The following is a 20,192-nucleotide window of genomic DNA, read 5'->3' on the forward strand; positions in this document are numbered from 1 at the left end:
TATCTGTTGGCCCAGGCTTTATCAAGCTCCTAGAACCAGTACTGGAGATGGCTGGTATCCTAAATGACTCTTATAGCCAGAAAAGATACATAATAGTCTAAATGACCTTTACATTAGCTGTATGGTTAGAGGCTCTCCCAAGCTCCCACAACCAGGACCAGAGGTTGCTAATGACCTCCATGCTTGCTGTATGACCAAGATTGGGCCAGACCCTTCTTAGACTTTAAGCTGGTACAGGTAGCCTGTCTCTAGAACCCTTATTGGGAGAATGGCATGTACCCTGGATCAAGTTTTGATATAATTACACTTCTTTGTACACCAGGTATTGTATTACACCAGTATATATATGTCAGTATATAGAACCTCCTACTGACTTCCACACTGCTGGACCAGTCTACATTCCTGCCAGCATGTGTATGAGAATTTCCCTTTGTCCACATGCTAATCAGCATGTATTTGTGAGATGGACTCTTGGTGTGGTATAGATTTTCACTCCTCTGATGTCTCCTGGGACTGAGCAGTTTTCATCTACTTATTGACTAATTTTGCTTCATCTTTTGAGAATTGTCTGCCCATTTCATTCATCCATTTGTGGATTTGGGTTGTTCAGTTTCTTGTTATTTAGTTTTCTGAGTTCTTTTTGTATATTAGATATTAATCCCCTGTCAGATGTATAGTTAGTAAAGATTTGAGATAATTGCTTTTTGTCCCTTCTAAAATAAGGATCTGTTTTAATTTTTTTCTATATTGATAACTTTTTTCTCAGCACATTCTCTCTATCTCTCTGTCTCTCCCCCCTCCCCCGCTGTGCTAGTGCCTGTCCAGATGTCCAGATGTGTGGGCTCTCAGCTGTGCTCATCAGTCAGTCTTTTTACTGTCTTATAATCCTATTCTCTGTTAGTTACTACAATATTGTTAAGTCTGGATGTCTAATAGGTAGTATTAGAGCCTTAATTGTTTTCTGCTTTTCTTGTTTTATGGGGAGTATAGGTGCTAGAGATAGAACTTTAAGTCTTGCAAATGTTGACAAATAGCTCTGAGCACTAAGCCGAAGCTCCAGGATTTGAAAGCAGGACTTGCTACATAACTCAGATTGGTCAGGCTCTCTTTCTAGCTCAGCTGCCTGAGTGTTGGGTTTTAGGCATGTGCCACCACACCCAGAGTCCCTTTTCTTTTATAGCTCAGACTGGCTTCAAATTCACGATTTTCCCATTTCCTGCTCACATGTGTCTTCTCACATATCTCAAAAACTTTTCTTTATATTTTAATTGAACCTGGTGGTATAGTTCCATCAGGAGTGAACTGGTGTGTTTTGCCTCACTGAGGTATCATCCTCAGTGACTTTCATAGGGGCTTACAGTTTTAGAATTGAGTAAATCTTTTCGTGTACCTACTCTTAAGAATTTTTATTGAATTTAATTTTTATTACCCTGGATTACATAAGGTCATTTCCATGAACTATAACATATTCTTTGAGCATATTTCTACTTTGTGGGCTTTATCATTGATACTTCTTGATTTTAAAAAGACTATTTGAAAGCTTCACATGCAAAAAAAAAAACATGAAGTTTGTTAAAGTTTGAATAAGTACCTATTAGCTAGTTGAGAACATTCTTTCAAATGCCTGCCTACTTATCTGAGAATTTCTGTCATTAAACTTTTTAAAGTATTTTTTCATTGAAATAGTATAACCCTGGAAGTAATCAGTTTTATCAGATACTTTTCTGTTTATTGAGATATACTTGCTGTTTTCTTTTAATGGGTTAAGAAATAGATTATACTTTAGGTTACTTTTGATATTTTAACCTTATGGTGATACATGTGTGTATGTTTGTGTGTTTGTGTTTTCATAGATACAAGAGCACCTTGTTCCTATACATGTAGACATGAAAGGCTGCTATCAAGTGTTTTTCTCAATTGCATTTCACCTTGTTTTTGAGACAGTCTCTCACTGTCTGAGCGCTCACCTGCCAGGCAGGCAGACTGACCAGCTACTTCCAGAGACCCCTGCTTCCCCAGTTCTGAGATACAGATGCATGCTAATGTGCTTTCCTCCTTATGTGTGCTCCAGGGACCAGAACTCAGGCTTCATGCTTCCCAGTCGGGCCTTTTCCAACTGAGTTACCTGTTCAGCCCTCCATTCAGTGTTAATAATGTTCTATCATTGAATTCAGCTAACTAAAGACCATTGATGAGCTAATGGCCTGCACATTGTATAATAGATGTGGGGGTTCTCCAATTAGTATGCTTTTAAACTGGGGTTAGCTAGTTTTAGAAATTGAGTTCCTGAATGACTAATCTTGTTCTGTTCTCTGAAAGGATGCAGTATGAAAGACTTAGTTACTTTTTTTTCCTCTTAAATATTTAGTGGAACTGACCAGTAGAGCAGGGCCTGATACTTCATTTCTGGAAATATATTTTATTACCGTTTCTATTTTTTTTTAATGATTTTAGGGTGATGCACATCTTCTGGGTTTCTTTTTTGTTTTGGTTGGTTGGTCAGTTTTGATAAATTTTTACAGCTCAAACATTTTTTTCTTTTCATTTAAATTTTATGTTGTTGACAGTTCTAAATTTTTATAGGTGTCAAACTGTCTTTGCATTCTTTAAACTCGGTGATTACATATTTTATTTTTATGCAGCGGTAGGTCTAGTTTACCTGTAATTTATTTTAAGGCTTTTTTTATTCCAGTATTTATAAATGAGTTTGCTTGGCAATTCTATTTCTCTTACTGTCCCTTTCATCTTTTATTAATGTTGTCCTAACATTTAATCTAATTGTGAATAATTTTGTTTTTCTGTTTTCTGAGTTTATAGCTGGTAGATTGATATGTCCCTTCAAAAGAGAAATTTCACAACTTACCTATGAAGTTATGAGTTCAGTATTTTTTGTGGAAAATTTTGTAGGCATTACCTCATTTTTTTATTAAATTTGCTTAGTTTTCAGTTTCTAATTCTGTTATTTTGTCTGTTCCAAGAAATGTGTTCATTTCATCTCAGTTCTCCAATTGTTGACATGGTGTTTTATTACCTTTCCGCTCTGGCGGCATCTTCCTCTTTATTGTCATTTCAGTTAGTAGTGTGTGGTTTTGTGGGTGACTTGCTTGCCATAGCTTTATTTTTATCTCTAACAGTGCTTTTTTTTGTGCTTTCCTTTTGTTTTGTTGATTAGTTTTGCCAGAACTTGATCTCCTTAACTAATTTATTAATCAGATTTCCAATATTATTAATAATTAGCATTTTAAATAAATAACACACACAAGACTCTTTTCCCTGATTGGGGTTTCATCTTCCAAGGTTAATAGGGCACACTGCAATTATCAGTCATTTATAAACATCTTTCTTAAATGTTATGCATTTGTTTGAGTTAGGAAGTAAGTAACATCAATCAGAATTTGTAAGCTACAAAAATATATATAGTAATACTGACCACTTACCCCTGACCTGCTGTCACCACCCCTTTCATTTCTATCTAAAACAATCCCAATGTAAGAAGGACCAGTGTCCTTCCACAAATCAGCTCTAGCTACTTTACGTTGCCTATTAATTTTGTCTTGAACCCTGAGTTAAAGTGAGTGCTTTTAATTCCAAAGTGTATAGGGAACTGCTTTCCTTTTGCACTCATTGGTCACTTCTTGTCAGCTAATTCAGTTGCAGTGTTGTAGAGGGTAGCCCTCGGAGGCCACCAGTGTTTGGAAGGTTGGTCCCCTGGTTGTTCTCCTTGTTCATTTCTCTGCTTTCAGCACAAGAAATTCAACCTGGGCGTGGTTTGTTTTATTTGCATGTTTCAGTTATTTCTATGAACAAAGAAACATCAAAAAAGTCTCATGCAAGATTTAGTTTTCACTTCCTGAGGGATTCTCAGAATACCTCCGTTATGAAGCCTGCTGAAGTCAGGATGCTAATTACACAACCATCTTCCTCTTTCCGTCTCACCTTTAGCGAGCATTTAGTTATTTAACCCTTACATTTCTGCTCCCAAAATTAGTTGAAGCCATTTTCTCCTTAACTCAGTGGGCCTTTCTGTCTCTTTGGAGAATTTTTAATCAATCTTATAGCATTCTGGGTTCTTTAATGTCTACACTTTTTTTTTCACTTCTCTTTAATTTGGTGTCTCATTTATTTCCCGATTCTCACTTTTTGTATACCTGAAACATCCTGCCTGTGCCTACCTGCAGATGGCATTTCTTCAGCTCTTAGGGACTAGCTGAGGTTATTTGCTTTTATTTAGTCTGGCAGAGTTTTTCCAAGAGAGAATTTCCTGCTTCCTCATCTGAACTCTCCTGGTACTGTCTCAGCTGTTATGGTGTGGGTGTACTTTATATTTTCTTCACAATATTCCTTAGGGAATTTTTTTCCTAGCATTTCCTACATGATTGCTTTCACATAAGACACAAGTATTAAAAATATTAAAATGGTAAATTATAACTTTAACGAGTAGCATTGAAAGGTCTGAGCTTTATGTGCTTGTTCATGAACTTTATATAAAAGATGACAGAGATTGCAAATTTAGCTTCATGTGTCAGGATTTCACTGATGTGCCCTATACCAAAAGGTCTGAAAAATAATTTTCACCTTGGAAAATAATCCAACTGGTTAACTGATATGTGATGTCCTTCTGTATTTGTGTTGTTTTTATTGGTAGATATTAAAGCTGTTCCAACAAGTGGCTTAGCAGAGTAAAGCCAGGCGGGAAATCCAGAGAGAGAAAGAGAGAGAGAGAGAGAGAGAGAGAGAGAGAGAGAGAGAGAGAGAGAGAGAGAATGGAATCAAGCAGATACCAAACAGTCACCAAGGAAATAAGACATGTGGAAAATGAGGTAACACCACAGCCACGTGGATTTGTTTCTGCATTGATCTTGTGTAGCCCAGAGCAGCCTTGAACTCACAGAGATCTGTCTGCCTGTGTTTCCCAAATCCTGGGATTAAAGGTGTGTGTCACCATTGCCTGACCTCTAGTGGCTTTAGCTTTGCCTTTGGTCTTCAGGGAAGATTTATTTATTAAAATACAAATAACATACCACTATAGTTAACAACTTGCCCTCAATGTAAGTTACATTGTATTTTTATGAAGTATATTTATAAATTCTATTTGTGGCTATTTTAATGGTGATCATGGCAATTCCTAATCATTTGTAGAGTGTTTGAATCTTGCCTTTCTGTTGCCACAACTTGTGATATTCCAAATGGCTTTGAGATCATTAGCTTTCTAAGGAAACTGGTGGTATATTTTTAATTATTGATTGACGGTCAGTCAGTTTGAAAACAGTTGTTGATGTGTTTGCTTATAGACATAGCCTTTAAACCCTGTGAATTTTTTAATGATTTGTTTTGACTGCATGTGTGTATGTGTATCTCATATGGGCCTGCTACCTGAGGAAGGCAGAAGATGGTGTCAGATCCCCTGGTCCTGGAGTGCAGAAGGTTGTGAACCACCATGTGGGTGATGAGAACCCAAACTGGATCCTGTGCCAGTGCTCTTAACCACTTAGCCATCTCTCTGTCCTGTCTGTGAAATTTTCAGTAATTCAGTTCCTTTTAATCAGTAGCATAGATGTAGTTTTATATCCTATTATTTATAGTAGTAAGGCAACACAACAGCACCTGTTTCCCACTGACACCGGTGCCCAAATCAGTCTAGTTACCAATACATGCTATGACCTAAGTGAAGCCCTCACCCTTAAGTTCCTTCTTACCATTCCGTTTCTTCTATGATTAATTGATGCAATTTCAGAACAGACTTTCATTTTGAAAATCACCATTAAATTTAAGTCAGTATGTGTGTCCATATTGTCAGAAACTAAATACTCCCTTTTCTAATTCAACATCACATAACCAAGTCAGCTAATAGAATATACGTTGTGCAGTACAGCTCCAGGGAAGTGTGGAGTGGATTCTGCACATGTGCACACTGTGGGCCATACCCAAAGTGGATTAGATTATTTCTCTAGAGCAATTTGACTGAGTGGGAGGATGGGCGGAGCACGTTATTGTATCTTTTGTGCAAATAATTTGACCAATGTACTCTAAAGCAAAACTTTTTTGTAATTTGTTCACAAATTTATCATGTGGTTATCAATAATTTTCAATAAGACAAATTGATAAGAGTTGATCGTCTCATGGCAACTGAAGGGAGAGGCACTTGTCAAAAGGACTCACATCAGCCTCCTTCTGTATTTTTCCATAGTCATAAGTTTTATGTTAGAACTGACTTGGCCTCTTCTTGAAGTTCATTGGTACTTATTGACCTCTAAAGCCATGCTTCCTGAGGATGTCACAGTGTTGATTGGGCAGGACAGCCAGTTTTGCTTTGTCACCTGAACATCATGGAACTTTTTAAAAAGCATTTTGTCTCTAGAAGCATGTCTAGTATTTCTGCTTGTCCAATCTTAGTGTTCTCATCTATTCTTAATTTAATTAAATGACTTTTTTATTCTAATTATTAAGATTGGAGGAATCATTATAAAACACAGAACTCTATGACATTTCAAGGTCCCTGCCAGCAAGGGAGCTACAACAGACAACACTCAAGTCCTCTCTCTGTAGCCGGCCCTCCTGCCTCAAACAGTCAGAGTTTGCCCTGGCAGGATGGCCCAGAAAGCCAGCATTTTAAAACAGCACAACTTTTTTCCTGCTACGGCTGAAAACAAACAAACATGCAGTCAGCTTTTCAATACCATTTAAGTGTTTTGTGGCAGGACCTCTTAAGAGCTGCAGGGTTTTACAGCTAAAGCTGAGTCAGGAAGCCTCTCTTAGATGAGAGTGCTTGCTTGCCTCTAGCAAGCAGAGTAGACCTGAAAAATTGTTGCTACCAAGAAAACATGCATGCTTTACTCTTTCCCAAGCTTTCTCAGGCTTTCAGTGGATTCAGTTATCCTCACATTGGGCGGCCATCTGTTGAAATAGGAGCGGAGGGGCTGCGTCCCCAGCACCCCAGCCGCCAGCTAGCTTATGCCTGAAATAACAACACACAAATTGTATTCTTTTAAACACTGCTTGCCCATTATATCTAGCCTCTTCTCAGCTAACTCTCGCACCTGGACTAGCCCATTTCTAATAATGTGTGTAAGCACCCCAAGGTGCACTTACCGGGAAGATTCTAACCTATGTCCATCTTGGGTAGGAGCCTCATCGCATGTGCCTCAGAGAGCAGAGCTATGGGGAGAGCAGAGCATGGCGTCTCTGCTTCAGAGCGCAGAGCTGTCGAGTCTCTCCGAGCAGAGCAGTGTCTGCCTGAGGAGTCTTACCTCACTTCCTCCTGTTTACTCCTCCCACCTATGTTTTAACCTATCAAGGCAAGAAGTTTCTTGATTTAATTAACCAATGAAATCAAAAGATTGATATATGACACTCCCACATCATTTATAGCTAGTAGTAGAAATTAAATGTTTTCTTTTCTTTTTACCTTTCCATTTTGTATAATAAACTTTTATCTTATTTTCATTTTCATATATAATGTATTTTGATTATGTTCTCCTATCCCATTTTAAAATTCACTTGGAACTACAAAAGACAGGGTAGCCAAAGCAATCCTAGGCAAAAATAAATAAAGCTGCAAGTGTCACTGTGCTTGATTTCAAGGAACATTGCAGAGCCAGAGTAGCAAAAACAGCATGGGACCAGTGCAGAAACAGACATGTGGATCAGTGGGACAGAGATGCAGACATAAACACGGGCAGCTACAGGGTCCAAGGAGGTTTCCTTAAGTTTTAGCTAAGTATTTATCTGGTGCCATGGCAAACTAGGTTCCCTGGTCAGCTGTCACTTTTCACAGTGCTGATATTGCCACATACTTTTTATAAAGAACTTTTTGTTGTATCCATAAACTGTTGTACTAATCAGAACAGTCAGATACCAAACACTGCGTGCAAACAGAAGCTATCATCAAAGAACTAAAGGAAGTTCTCATTTTAAAGGCATTTTTTAAACTGGATAAATTTCTGTTGAGAATATTTGTTTCATTTTGTTTTCCTACTTTTATGAGATACAGGGATCATTTATTTATAAAAGTCTGGTCCTTTTGGGGGTAGGGAATCAATTAGGCCATCAATATACATAAAACTGGTATACCAAAGGGCCATGCCCATAGTGTGTAGTTGAGTGGGACATTAGTGAACCAGAAACATAAATACTCCATCTTAAACCAGGAGTGTTGTTCATGTCTGTAATGCAAAGCCCTTAGAAGGCAGAGGCAGGAAAATTAGGAGTTCAAGACCAGCCTTGGCTACATCATGAGTTCAAGTTTAGTCTAGGCTACATGTAGCCCTGTACAAAGAAAAAAAAAGGAATTATATTTCAGTCTTTGACAATGAGTAGGTAATCTACACCTGAAAAATTCAGAGATATTAGCCAGTTCTCACAAGGATTTGCTGCCTACATTCCCATCATCAGAATAATCAGGAGAGATTGAGAAAAGTCTTTTCAAAGTTGTCTAGAGATGCTAGTGTTTCCTTTGTCTACCAGAATGACATGATGGGTAAACAGCCACTTTGTTCCCATGGGTAACATGCCAATAATTGGAGCTTACATTTTTTAAGAGCACAGAAGTTGAGTAGAACACTATGAACCAGAACATTCAGAAGTTGTGGAGATTAGAACGTGACTACAAGACTTAGCTGCTTGGCCTGTTGTCTCTCAACTAGAAAGTAGTCATGTTTGATGTGTAATGTCATGACTAAGAAAAATGTAAATGGATTTAATCTGGTGAAAGACAGAGTGTAAAGCATACTAGACAAAGAGTAAGACTAGAAATAAGAGCAAAACACGTGAAACTTGGAACCTGAATCAACCTGACAACATTTCATAAGCAGGAGAAAACAACTCAGGAGAGACTGCGTGTGATGAATATGAAAGGTATAAAGAGAAATGAAAGAACAGGAAAATTTAAATAAAGTTATGTTGGCAGTATTGTAAGAAGAAAGATAGTCTGGGTTCTCTAAGGCATGGAAACAGAAGAGCCGCATTCACTGAAAAACTTGTAGTACTAGTCAAAGATTTGACAGAGATTCAGAAGGTAACAAGCCTGATCAAAATAAAAAGGCATGTGGACATGCAGCGTAAAGTAAAGAACCCAAGGAACATTGGAGACAAGGAGCAGACCCGGAAAGCAGGCAGAGATGAAGCGGAGTCCTTCAAAGGACTAACTGCTGGCATTTCAACCCCACCCAGAAAGAGGTATTCAGACCAGTAAATGTTGCAAGGGTTGGTGCCGAACCCTTTGGAAAGAACTTAACAACATGTAGTGAAGGACAGCAAAGTGTTCTCACTGTGAGAGCCAAAGAGTGAGGGACCAGGATGGGAAATGCAGCTCGTGACTGCCAGGTGAGGGAGGACAGGAAAGATGATGGAGAGAACAGATGGATTTGTTTAGACTAAAAGACAAAACGGAGAAAATGTGGAATGACAAATAACACAAAAATATTTTTTAAAGGTGACCATTTAATTATATGGAAACTAATTGAACTAAATACTATATTTAAAAGAGAAATATTAGTACGACTTTGAAAAAAGGTGAAATCAATATGCTGTTTATAATATATAGCCATCTAAAAATTGAAAATGCAGAAAGCTCTAAAGTAAAGTACTAAATAAAATATACAAAACAATACCCTCCCATCTAAAGAACGGCTGTTCTTGTTATTAACCCTAGGCAAAAGTGACTTTATGGCAGAACTCATGCTGAAGGTGAGGAGGGCATTTATTCAATAATAAGAACATAGAAAGATCATTGTTTGATAACAGAAAAGCCAGTGAACAAGAGATGTCCCTTATAATCTCAAAATATATAAATGGAAACTTAGCAAAGAGGAACAGACAACTTTGTCAGTACAATGAGATTTTAATGTGCTTCATAGGCTGATGGCTTACACTTTTTTCTATCAGCAGGTGATAAACTCCAGCAGCATCAATATTTCATCCAATGGGCATTTATAGAATATAGCACTCAACATACATAAAAAGTTTAGACCAACTTCTTAGCTGTCTTTTAAAGCTTTTAAAAACTTGACAGCATAGCTTACCATCAAACAATCTTAATTTTTAGTAGTGGAAGATATAGTACATTCTGTTCTTCTAACCCCAATGTGGCCAATGCCTTTATGAAACAGAAACATAGAGGCACAGATATCCAGAGAGAGAAGAACCCTGGCAAGGTGGAAAAGAGGTTAGACTGCTATGTCTAAATACCAGGGAACACCAAGTGTGAATGGCAGATTCCAGCATCTAAGAAAGATGAGTGGAATGAGCTCTTCAGAGCCCCAGAAGGAACCAACTCAGACAGCACTTAGTATGGAGATTTCTATGCTCCAGAACTGTTGACGGGAGACTGCTTTATTAGTTCTCAGCTATTCAGCCCCCAAATAATCACACAGAAACCATATTATTTAAATCACTTCTTAGCCCCTTAGTTCTAGCTTCTTATTTGCTAACTCTTACATCTTAATTTAACCCATCTTCATTAATCTTTGCATCACCACAAGGTCATTGCCTACCAGCAAAGTTTCAGCAGGCCTGTCTCTGGCAGTGGCTCCATGGCTACTTCTCACTCTGCCTCCTTTCTCCCAGCATTCAGTTTGTTTTTCCCTGCCTATTTCTGTCTCCCTATAGCTTGCTATAGGCCCAAAGCAGTTCCTTTATTAACCAGTGGTATTCACAGCATACAGAGGGAAATCCCACATCACAGAACTGTGAAAGAACATATTTCTCTTATATTTTAATGATTTATTTTATGTGCATGAATGTTTTACATGTATGTATGTATGTATGCACACTGTGTGCCGGCCTGCTACCCACAGAGGTCAGAAAAGGACAAGGGATCCCCCTTAAAACAACAGCTATGAATGGTGGTGAGCTGCCACATGGGTTCTGGGAACCAAACCTCGGTGTTTTGCAAGAGCAGCAATGTGTTCTTAAGTGTTCAGAGGGCTGCTGAGCCCTCTCCCAAGCTTCACATTAATGTTCTTTTAAACCACTCCATTTGGGGTACTTAGTAAAGAGCTCTAATAAGAGCAGCCTTAGGAAACATAGTCCATGAATTTTAGAGCTAAGAAGCATACATCTAAATGATTCACATGTCAAAAGAAAGAACAAAGGAAGTTAAATGTGTATTGGACTAAGTGATAATAAAAACATCATATATCTAAAATAAACAAATGGAACACAACTTCAAGTTTATAAATCAGAAAAGAAGGGATAAAAATGAGATATATCCAAAAAATAAAATACTAGAAGGAATACAAAAGAAACTAAGAAAATAGAAGGACATAGTAAAATCAAAGCCAAAACCAACAATACATAAACAAAAACAAAAACACAAAGACATTAGATGAATGCCTAGAACTTGATGTTGAATATTTGAAAACCAGTTTGGGAAGAACACTCATTCCACCAACATAGGTATTATGAACAAGTAAGGTTAAGCAATGTGGTGGTGTTTAATAAGACAGTGTGTAGGAAAATGTTTATCTCCACATGGTGCTCACCTTTGAGGGTGAGAAGGAACAGCATGGGATGGAAGGGCACAGAGCAGAAATGATCCTGGGTGGGGACAAGAGGGGCAAGTGAACTTTAAGATGTGTACTTATTGACCTGGTGTGGTTGTTCCTCTCTGACGTCTCCATTCGTGTCTGTCTGTTTCTCCTAGATTATTGCTGACATGGAGGCCCAGGTCCATAAGTTGAGGGAAGAGCTGATTAACGTGAACTCTCAGCGGAAACAGCAGCTGGTAGAACTTGGTCTTCTTCGAGAAGAAGAAAAGCAAAGGGCTGCAAGGGACCATGAGGCCGCCGTCAACAAACTGAAGGCTGAATCAGAGAGGGTGAGAATGGAGCTGAAAAAGACGCATGCTGCAGAGACTGAGATGACCCTGGAGAAGGTGAGGAGCTGTTTGGAAGGTGTCTGGTTAGACTGTAGAGTGCAGACTTAAAACCCACTCTGAGGTTTAGTCTCTGGAAGATGTTAGACAGGGATCTGCTCTTCAGAGTTAGATGAGCAGTTTGGACATCTTGCTCTGTCTCATGCACTGCTAAAATGCTCTAAGGAAGTTAGGAGATGCCTAACTTCCCCTTGACTGCGTGGAAGGGGTCTCTTATCACAATGAAACACTGTGACAGGACAGTGTTGTCACATTGTTACAAACCACGTAGTGTGGGAATGCCTGGGCTGTAGTCCTGGATTTTTCTTAGGTTTAGAATGAGTTATACATTTTCCCTAGGTTGTCTGATAGTTATTTTTTTATAATTTCTCTTTAATAACACTAACAAAAAAAGATGGTGTATTTTCCTAGGTTGATATTTTAGCAGAAATAAGTTTATTTATAATATTATATTTTTGAGTAAATATCAATATTTTATTTACACATTTTGGCTTGTATTACATTTAAATTACAATCTAGAATATTCTTTTTGAGAGCTTAAATATTTAATCAGGTGCTGAAAGAGAACTGCTGTTCATCATAGCAGCTGTAAGTTGTTCTTGGAGCTCTTTAGTCAATGCCAGTCTGGATCTTTGGAATAGAACTTGGGAAGGGAAATTTAAGAATCATGTAATTCTGTTCAACTTTGGATTCTCTTTTTCTTTTCCTTTTCAAGTAATGTTGAGCCCATAAAGGCTACATACAATCACTCTACATATTATTGCACAGATTTTACAGTGTGAGCCTAGAGCATGGCCTTAGTGTCCTAATTCTTAACGTACTTTGCCCTTGGCAGGGAAGCTCTGTACTCACCATTAGTAGTAAGGGTGCTCCAAAAAGCTGAACGTGTGCCTGGCCTCTTAGAAAACCAGTGTGGGCACTAGTGTGGCTGCAGACAATGACCAAGGAGAATCCAGAAAGGAGTTCTCAGGGCCCCAGCCCAGGTCCTGAGGTTATCATTGTGTGACACCTGACTGTGTCCATGCGTAGAGGAGGTATCCATGCGTGAACAGAGCAGTGGCACTATCTGACTCGACACTGTAAAGTGGGATCTCTCCATGAAGAAAATGGACTAGCTGGAGGGCTGAAGAGGAAGGGGGACCAGACATGAAGTACTGCAATAATGAATCAGACCATAAGGGCCTTGGGCCTGGGCAGTAGAGCAGCAGCTGTGGTATTCTTCAAAAAAAAAAAAAATCACAGGGGTGTGTTTGAAAGGTAGAGCTGGCAGGATTTATTGTTAGTTTACATGTGGGAGACAAGAGAGCAAGCCTGAGAGCAATCACGGTGATGCCAGGAGACAGATGGCGTTACTCTATGCTACAAAGAAGACTATGAGAGCAAGAGGTGAGGCTGCATAGCACATGTTCAAACTAAGGTGCCTTGTAAACATATAAGTGGGATGTTGTTGAGCCTGCCATCCTAACAGTACAACATAGCAATGCTCTAATACTGTCGCAAGCAGGGCCTTGAGAATTAGGAAGCATCCTCACACAGATAGCAATCTGCTGATGCAGCAGGTGGTAGAGAGGATGCAGGACTGTGACTTAGAGTAAGAAAAAAGGGTGTCAGATATTATCCTCAAAAAGATCATTTTAGAAGATAATGAAATAATAAACTGCAAGACAAAAACACATGTAGATGTATGACTGTAAGTACTACAAAAGAACATGCAAAATTAAAGGAAATAAGTTTCCCTTGAGAGTGAGCAAAATTAGCAAGAATCAATGCCATTTAAACTAGGTGTAAAGTGAATGGAGCACTTTTTGACCGGTAGATATGGAACATGGCATTCCAACTCACAGATGCTGAGGAATTAGCTGCCTAGAAATGGGAACTGTAATCTGAGACTGCGTGTTGGTTTCTCCACCACTCAGGCCTGAATAATCCCACAGAACTATATTAATTACAACACTGCTTGACCCATGGCTCTGGCATATTTCTAGCTAGCTCTTACATCTTAAATTAACCCGTTTCTATTCATCTATATAGCACCACAAGGTTATGGTCTACCAGTAAGGTTCTGGCATCTTTCATTATTTGGCAGCTACATGGTGTCTCTCTGACTCTGCCTACTTTTTCTAAATATCTTTTCTTATTTCTTATTTTCTTATTTCCCTCCTGGCTTTATTCTGCCCTACCATAGGCCAAAGTAGCTTCTTTATTACCCAATGGTAATAAAACATATTCACAGCATACAGTGGGGAATCCGACATCAGGGTATCATGAGGAGACTCATTCTGTCAGCATCCTTTTGATGGCATAGCCATAGAAGGGTTGATGGAACAGGTCTAATCTAGGAGACAGACTCTTGAGGGCTTGGGAGAGATGCAAATGAGGTGGCAAAGTGTCTCAATGGCAACAAAGCAAAAAGGACACGCTTCAGGATCATTGCAGAGAGGGCACTGTGTGTCTCGTGAAAGTCACACTTACCTGTTAATCATTTGCAAACATAGTCTCAGGGCTGAGGAAGAAGCTTATGAATTCAGCTCACAATGTACCAAGTTGAGAATGCTGCCTGAACATGCTCTTTGGTTTTCATTTGCTATTGAAAGGATATTTCTGGATATTGGAGGAAAAGGTGGGCCTGGGGAAAACAGGCATAGAAGTTGCCCACAGAGAATGCCTGGCTTCTAGCTTTAGGAATGAGACTGCTGAAGATGAGGAGGAGGAAGGAAGGAGAGGCAGACAGACAATGAGGTAGGGCCACAAACATCTCAGAGGTTGGGAGGTTACAGTCACAGAGGTTATCGAGGTAGAAGAACTATGTACAGAATTTATTTTCATGAAACACAAAAAGAGTCTTTGGAAAGCGGGACTGTCAAGAATGTGACAGATAGTCAAGAAGGATGAGGGCTGAGGAAGGCCACTGGATCTGAAGCTGAGACGTCACTATGATCTTGGACAGCATACTGAAATGATAGTGTAGACACAAACCACGTTCGCCAAAGCTGAGTGAGGCCATGCAGATGTGGGAGCCCTCTGCTGACTGGGAACTCTGATAGCCAGGTCAGCAGGAGTCAAGCAGGAGAAAAGGGACTGTGAGAGGTATTCCAGCTGAAGCCTGGCTGAGGATGACTGGTGGCATGCCTGCTGGCTGCAGAGGGGTGTACAGCTGAGGGCAGCACCCCTCAGCCCTTGAGAAATGTGGGGTATCGGTCTCTTCCTTGAATATGCCAACCGTTCCTGCTTCCAGGTCCTGATACCTACTACCTTCTTCTCATAATGCTCTATAGTGTCCTGCTGCCCTCCTCCTCGGAGCCTTCTCCGTGCTCCTCATCTACAGACTGACTGACTTAACCACCTCTTTCAGGATGTCTTGCTAACTCCTCTCACAGTATAAAACCATGCTTGTATTTGTACATACTTGTTTATTCTCTAGCCCTCCCACCCACTAGAGTGTGAGTCCCACAAGCAGAGAGCCTCATCCGCAGTTCAGTTTTGTAGCACTGATGCTAGAGAAGCCTGGTGCATGGAGATGCTCACCTCTAGTGTATATTGTGTGTGGGACAGGATACAGGCCCGCTATCCAGGACAGAGACAGAAAGAAGGTTGGTAAAGATTAAAAAAAAATCCGTGATAGACCTTGAAAGAAACTTATAGGTAAATATTTACCAGCTGATCTTGATGCAGAATCATACAGTCAGGAGTTTCAAGCAGTTTGAAAGTAGGGTCCATGGACATACAGGGGGATGTGGGGCTGTGCTCCTGTCCACAGGAGGAGTGCAAGAGTGTGAGTGTGCAAGAACAGGGTTCCTAAAATGGCTAAGAAGGCAAGCCGTACAGAAGACAGACATGAGCACAGTCATTTTGGGCAACATGGGAGAAAGGCACTGAAGAGATTAACCAGAATGCAGGAGCCATCTGGAGAAATAGAAGAGAGCAGTACATAGACTGTTTGGCTTCTGATAGAGGATATCAACCTCAAAGTCTATGTGATAAAACCCAAGTACTAGGTTCTTGATTCTTAGTTATTTGTGTTTCATATTGATGAGTGTTTTACCGAACTAGTACAAACAAGAGTTTAGCAATTTCAGCTGCAGAAAATGCCTGGACTAAGTCAAAAGCATGCCTTGTGAATATTATTTTTTTAAAGCTCCAGGACCAAATAATAGTGCTTTGCACAAAAGACATTCATTAAATGTTATGTGAGTGAATCAAAGAATTCAGGATATCCCTAGTGTATGACAGTGTGGATAAATAAGTTATTATATGTCATCCAAATTTGATTTTATGGATACTTTGAATAAAGCAAAATTTATCTTTGTATTCAAATATTCATTTGTGTCTCATATAATTTCTTCCATATTAAATAAGTTAAACATAAAGCTTATTTTTAGATATAATTTTGATTTTTCTCTACAAATAAGCACTTTAGTTCCTTCTATGAAAATTTAAGTCAATACCAATAAGCTGAAATTTAGTTGCTAATAATTATGCAAAATTGCTAAATTCTTCTTATCTGAGTAGACAGCTTAATATAGTACTAGGTAGGTGATGCAATGGTAAGAGCACTTGCACAAATGTGAGGACCTAAGTTCAAATCCTCAGAATCTCCCTGAAAACAATGGTACAGTCGTGCATACTTATAATTCCACAGTTATAGATTAGAGACAAATAATGAGCTGGGCCTCATTGGCTAAGCTGCCAAACCATAAAAGGTTCAGTGAGAGGCACTGTCTGAAAGGAGTTAGACAGACTTACAAAACAAGACACCCAATGTTGTCCTCTTACCTAAGCACTTGCACCTGGCATGCACCCCTCCCACAATACATGTATATACCGTGTACAACTTAATATGTAGATACACCTAAAAGTTAAAATATTTGCTAGCAGCTCAGAATCTAGTCAGGAACAAGGTCTTATTATTGAGTGTAAACTTAGGTACAAAGAGAAGATGATAGCACTAGAATAAGAAGCCATCTAAGTAGAACCTTCCACATAGGCCTGGGACCCTACAGTAGCACAATGTTATGGTTAGAAAAGCCCTAAACCGGATCCTACCTGACTGGCTGTCAGCAGTGATTTAGACCAAGATGACATCTTCAGTGGGCTTGAGTTCTGGAAAACATGAAGCACCTCCACAGGGTCACGTCCTCAAAGCAGAGAATCCAAGAGAACAGGAGTGGCCTGTGCGCTGTTAAAGTCCCCTCAAACAGAGCAGAAATAAAGTGCATGGCGTTTGGAGCTGCAAAAGGTTAAAGAGCATTGCTCTGTGCTGATAGTGAGTAATTTTCATGTCTGTTAGAAAAACAAACTGTGGAGCTACTTAGAAGCAATCATTCTTTAAATAAAGGATGTTTAAAAAATATGAAAAATAATCGTTGAAACCTCCTGGGAATGCCGCCTTCAAATATAACCAGTGAGAACAGCTTAACATCTGTGCGAGTTACCAGTTTCTGATTAGCTGCCCGAGAGCACGTTAGGTAGCTTGTCTCTGCCTTTTCTTCAAGTTATGCTAAAGATACTTCAGTGTTGTTTGGAATTCTGTAAAACTATGGTTTCATTGTTTTGTGCTATTTTATTTGTAAACACAGCATAATTTATGGTGTTATTTTACTATGAGATATTTGGGCTTTAAAATTTTTAATATGACTATTAGCTTATTTATTTATGAATTTTTATCAACTCTTCCTATTTTCCTTTCTGTTCAGTTAAATTCCCATGGAAGTGTGAGGTCCAGCTGCATTTCTGAAAGCACAGACCACCTTATGTTTCCCCATAGGGACGTTTGCTGTTCCTTCATATGCCTTGGGCATTTCTTACATTCTCCTTTAATTTTTGGTATTGTTCTGAAAATTGGTTTTTATCAAGAGATTGGATATTTATACTAGATTTGTGATGTACATTGTTCATTTTCTGTAACTTGTCTGTTGGTGTTCTTTGCCGTCTCTCTTCCCTTAGGGTTCTGTTTCCTTCGTGAACCTATATGAACTCCTTTTACTTTTAGTGATAAAATCTTACTATTATGGCAAATACTCTTGGGATGCACATTTTGGCTTTTTGCTCACAAATGCTCTTATCTGTGTTCCGTCTAGTGTGCCTGTCTTGCCCTTTGTAAATCCTCACCTATGAAGAACTGTTTTGAACTTAATATTTTGATATTCTAAAATATATGGGCAAATCATTTTCTGTGGTATACAAAGTAAAAAGCTTTTATGAATTTGACATACATTTGCCAGCTTAGGTTCCCAGTCCACAATTTTAAGTGATATCTGAAGAATTATTCTGGAAATCTGCCAGCCTAAAGTCATTAAAAGACTCTGAGCAACAATTCAACATCTTTTTCAAATTTAAGAAATGCTGCATATGGCATAATTACCCAAAGCTAAGCTCATAGAGACTTCTCAGACCTCTGAAATTTATAATTAAAGGATTAATATTAACTTATGAAGACATTGTAATTTTTTGCTTTAAAGGGACTTCTAATTTCAATTCTCTTCTTCCTTTGATCTTTGCAATGACTTTTTCCTTTGATTAAAAAATTCGGAGCTTAATATCCTTAAATTTTAAATTAAATATTGAGATTTATATAAATTGATGGACAAGTAACATCCAGTCTGATCTATATTATATCCTCCAAATAATGAACTTAAAGTTGTTATTTTCCTGTGGGTCTGTGAACTGTAGACAACTTTATTGGGCTAATGGTACCTCTTAGTATAACAAGAATTGGAAAAAAAATTACACAATACCAACTTAGAAAGCCTAAGATGATGCTGAGCTTTGATAAAATGAGTCAGTATTCACTTACGGTGAGGCTTGGATTTGTGTGTATGTGTACGTGTGTGCACAAATGTGTGTGTGTGTGTGTACTCGTGTGTGGCCACATGTATGAGTGCATATATACATGTATGTAACTGCATTTAGAATTCAGACATTGATGTCTGGTGACTTCTAGATTGCTCTCCACCTTGTATCTTGAGATGGCCTCTATCACCACACCTGGAGCTCTCAGCTTTGTCTAGTCCAGCTATTTTCTTTGCTCTAGAGATCCCCTGTCTCCTCTTCCTGCGTGCTGGGATTACAGGCAAGCACCATCACTACTAGCTTTTTCCAGCTCCTAGGGATCCAAATTCAGGTCTTTATGTTTGTGTGGCAAATGCATTACCCGTGGAGGTTTAGAATTTTGATGTGTCAATGACCTTCATGGTAAACATCTTCTGTGTGGTGAAAGGGCTATTTTGTCTTACGAAAAGGTTAAGATTTTTTTTACAGGATACCAAATCAAATATTTCAACTAAATTAGCTTATTATTTCCTCTGTAACAAGAGATAATGTATTCTTCTTGGAATCTTATTTCCTTTTCTTTTTAAAGCAATAGCCCTCACCCTCTCCTACTTTATCCAGGCTCTATGAAGCACTTGTCCCATAGGAAGTCCCCTAAGTCAATACTGAAATCACATCTAGGGTGTTTGTTTATTAAACTGAAAGAGGAGCGTCTTTCATTTATGCTTGTATACAAATGATAAACATACTAAGAAGAAATTGGGGAAACATTACCTGTTGAGGGAGCAGCGGGGCTGCGTCCCCGGCACCCAGCCACCTGCATGGCTTATGCCCCGAAAAAATTACACAGAAACTGTATTCTTTTAAACACTGCCTGGCCCATTAGTTCCAGCCTCTTATTGGCCAGCTCTTACATATTGATCTAACCCATTTCTAATAATCTGTGTAGCCCACTAGGTGGCTTACCAGGGAAGATCTTAACCTGCATCTGTCTGAAGTGGGAGAATCATGGCGACTCCCTGACTCAGCTTCTTTCTCCCAGCATTCTGTTCTGTTTACTCCGCCTACCTAATTTTCTGTCCTATTAAAGGGCTAGGGCAGTCTCTTTATTTAACCAATGAAATTAACACAAACTAGAAGACTCTCCCCCATCATTTCCCCTTTTTCTGTTTAAACAAAAAAGAAAGGCTTTAACTTTAACATAGTAAAATTACATATAACAAAACAGTTATCAAGTAAGAATTACAGTTACAATATTTATATCTACTTTATCTTCTATCATAACTAAGGAAAACTATAACTATCTATCCATTCTTCAACACCATCAAAGACTCCAGAAGGATATAATATTACCTAAGCAAACAAGAAATCCAAAACTCTAGAAATGATCAAAATCATGACGAGAGTGAACAGGCCCTTACGTTCTAACATCAGCTATTATCTAAAAGCAAGCAATGTGATTGTGATGTCACAGTCCCTTATTCTTTCCTGGGAGATGAGGGGTTCCTCCATGGTAGATCCCATGGGCCCAAGTCACCTATCAGGGCAGAGA

The 20,192-nt window shown here is 38.9% G+C and overlaps 1 protein-coding gene across 6 annotated transcripts in view; it reads left to right on the top strand.

Moving 5' to 3' along the window:
- The window catches only part of Cep112 (centrosomal protein 112), a 363,872-nt gene that overhangs the window by 199,357 nt on the left and 144,323 nt on the right, over window positions 1-20,192 (top strand). For all 6 annotated transcript variants that reach the window (XM_050164302.1, XM_050164303.1, XM_050164304.1 and 3 more), the window contains one exon: window positions 11,642-11,872. In XM_050164302.1, the coding sequence (XP_050020259.1) occupies window positions 11,642-11,872 (231 nt within the window). The remainder of the gene's footprint in view (window positions 1-11,641; window positions 11,873-20,192) is intronic.

This window comes from Alexandromys fortis, unplaced genomic scaffold, assembly GCF_014885135.2.
Source record: "Alexandromys fortis isolate MF-2015 unplaced genomic scaffold, M_Fortis_MF-2015_v1.1 scaffold_156, whole genome shotgun sequence".
Classification (NCBI taxonomy): domain Eukaryota; kingdom Metazoa; phylum Chordata; class Mammalia; order Rodentia; family Cricetidae; genus Alexandromys; species Alexandromys fortis.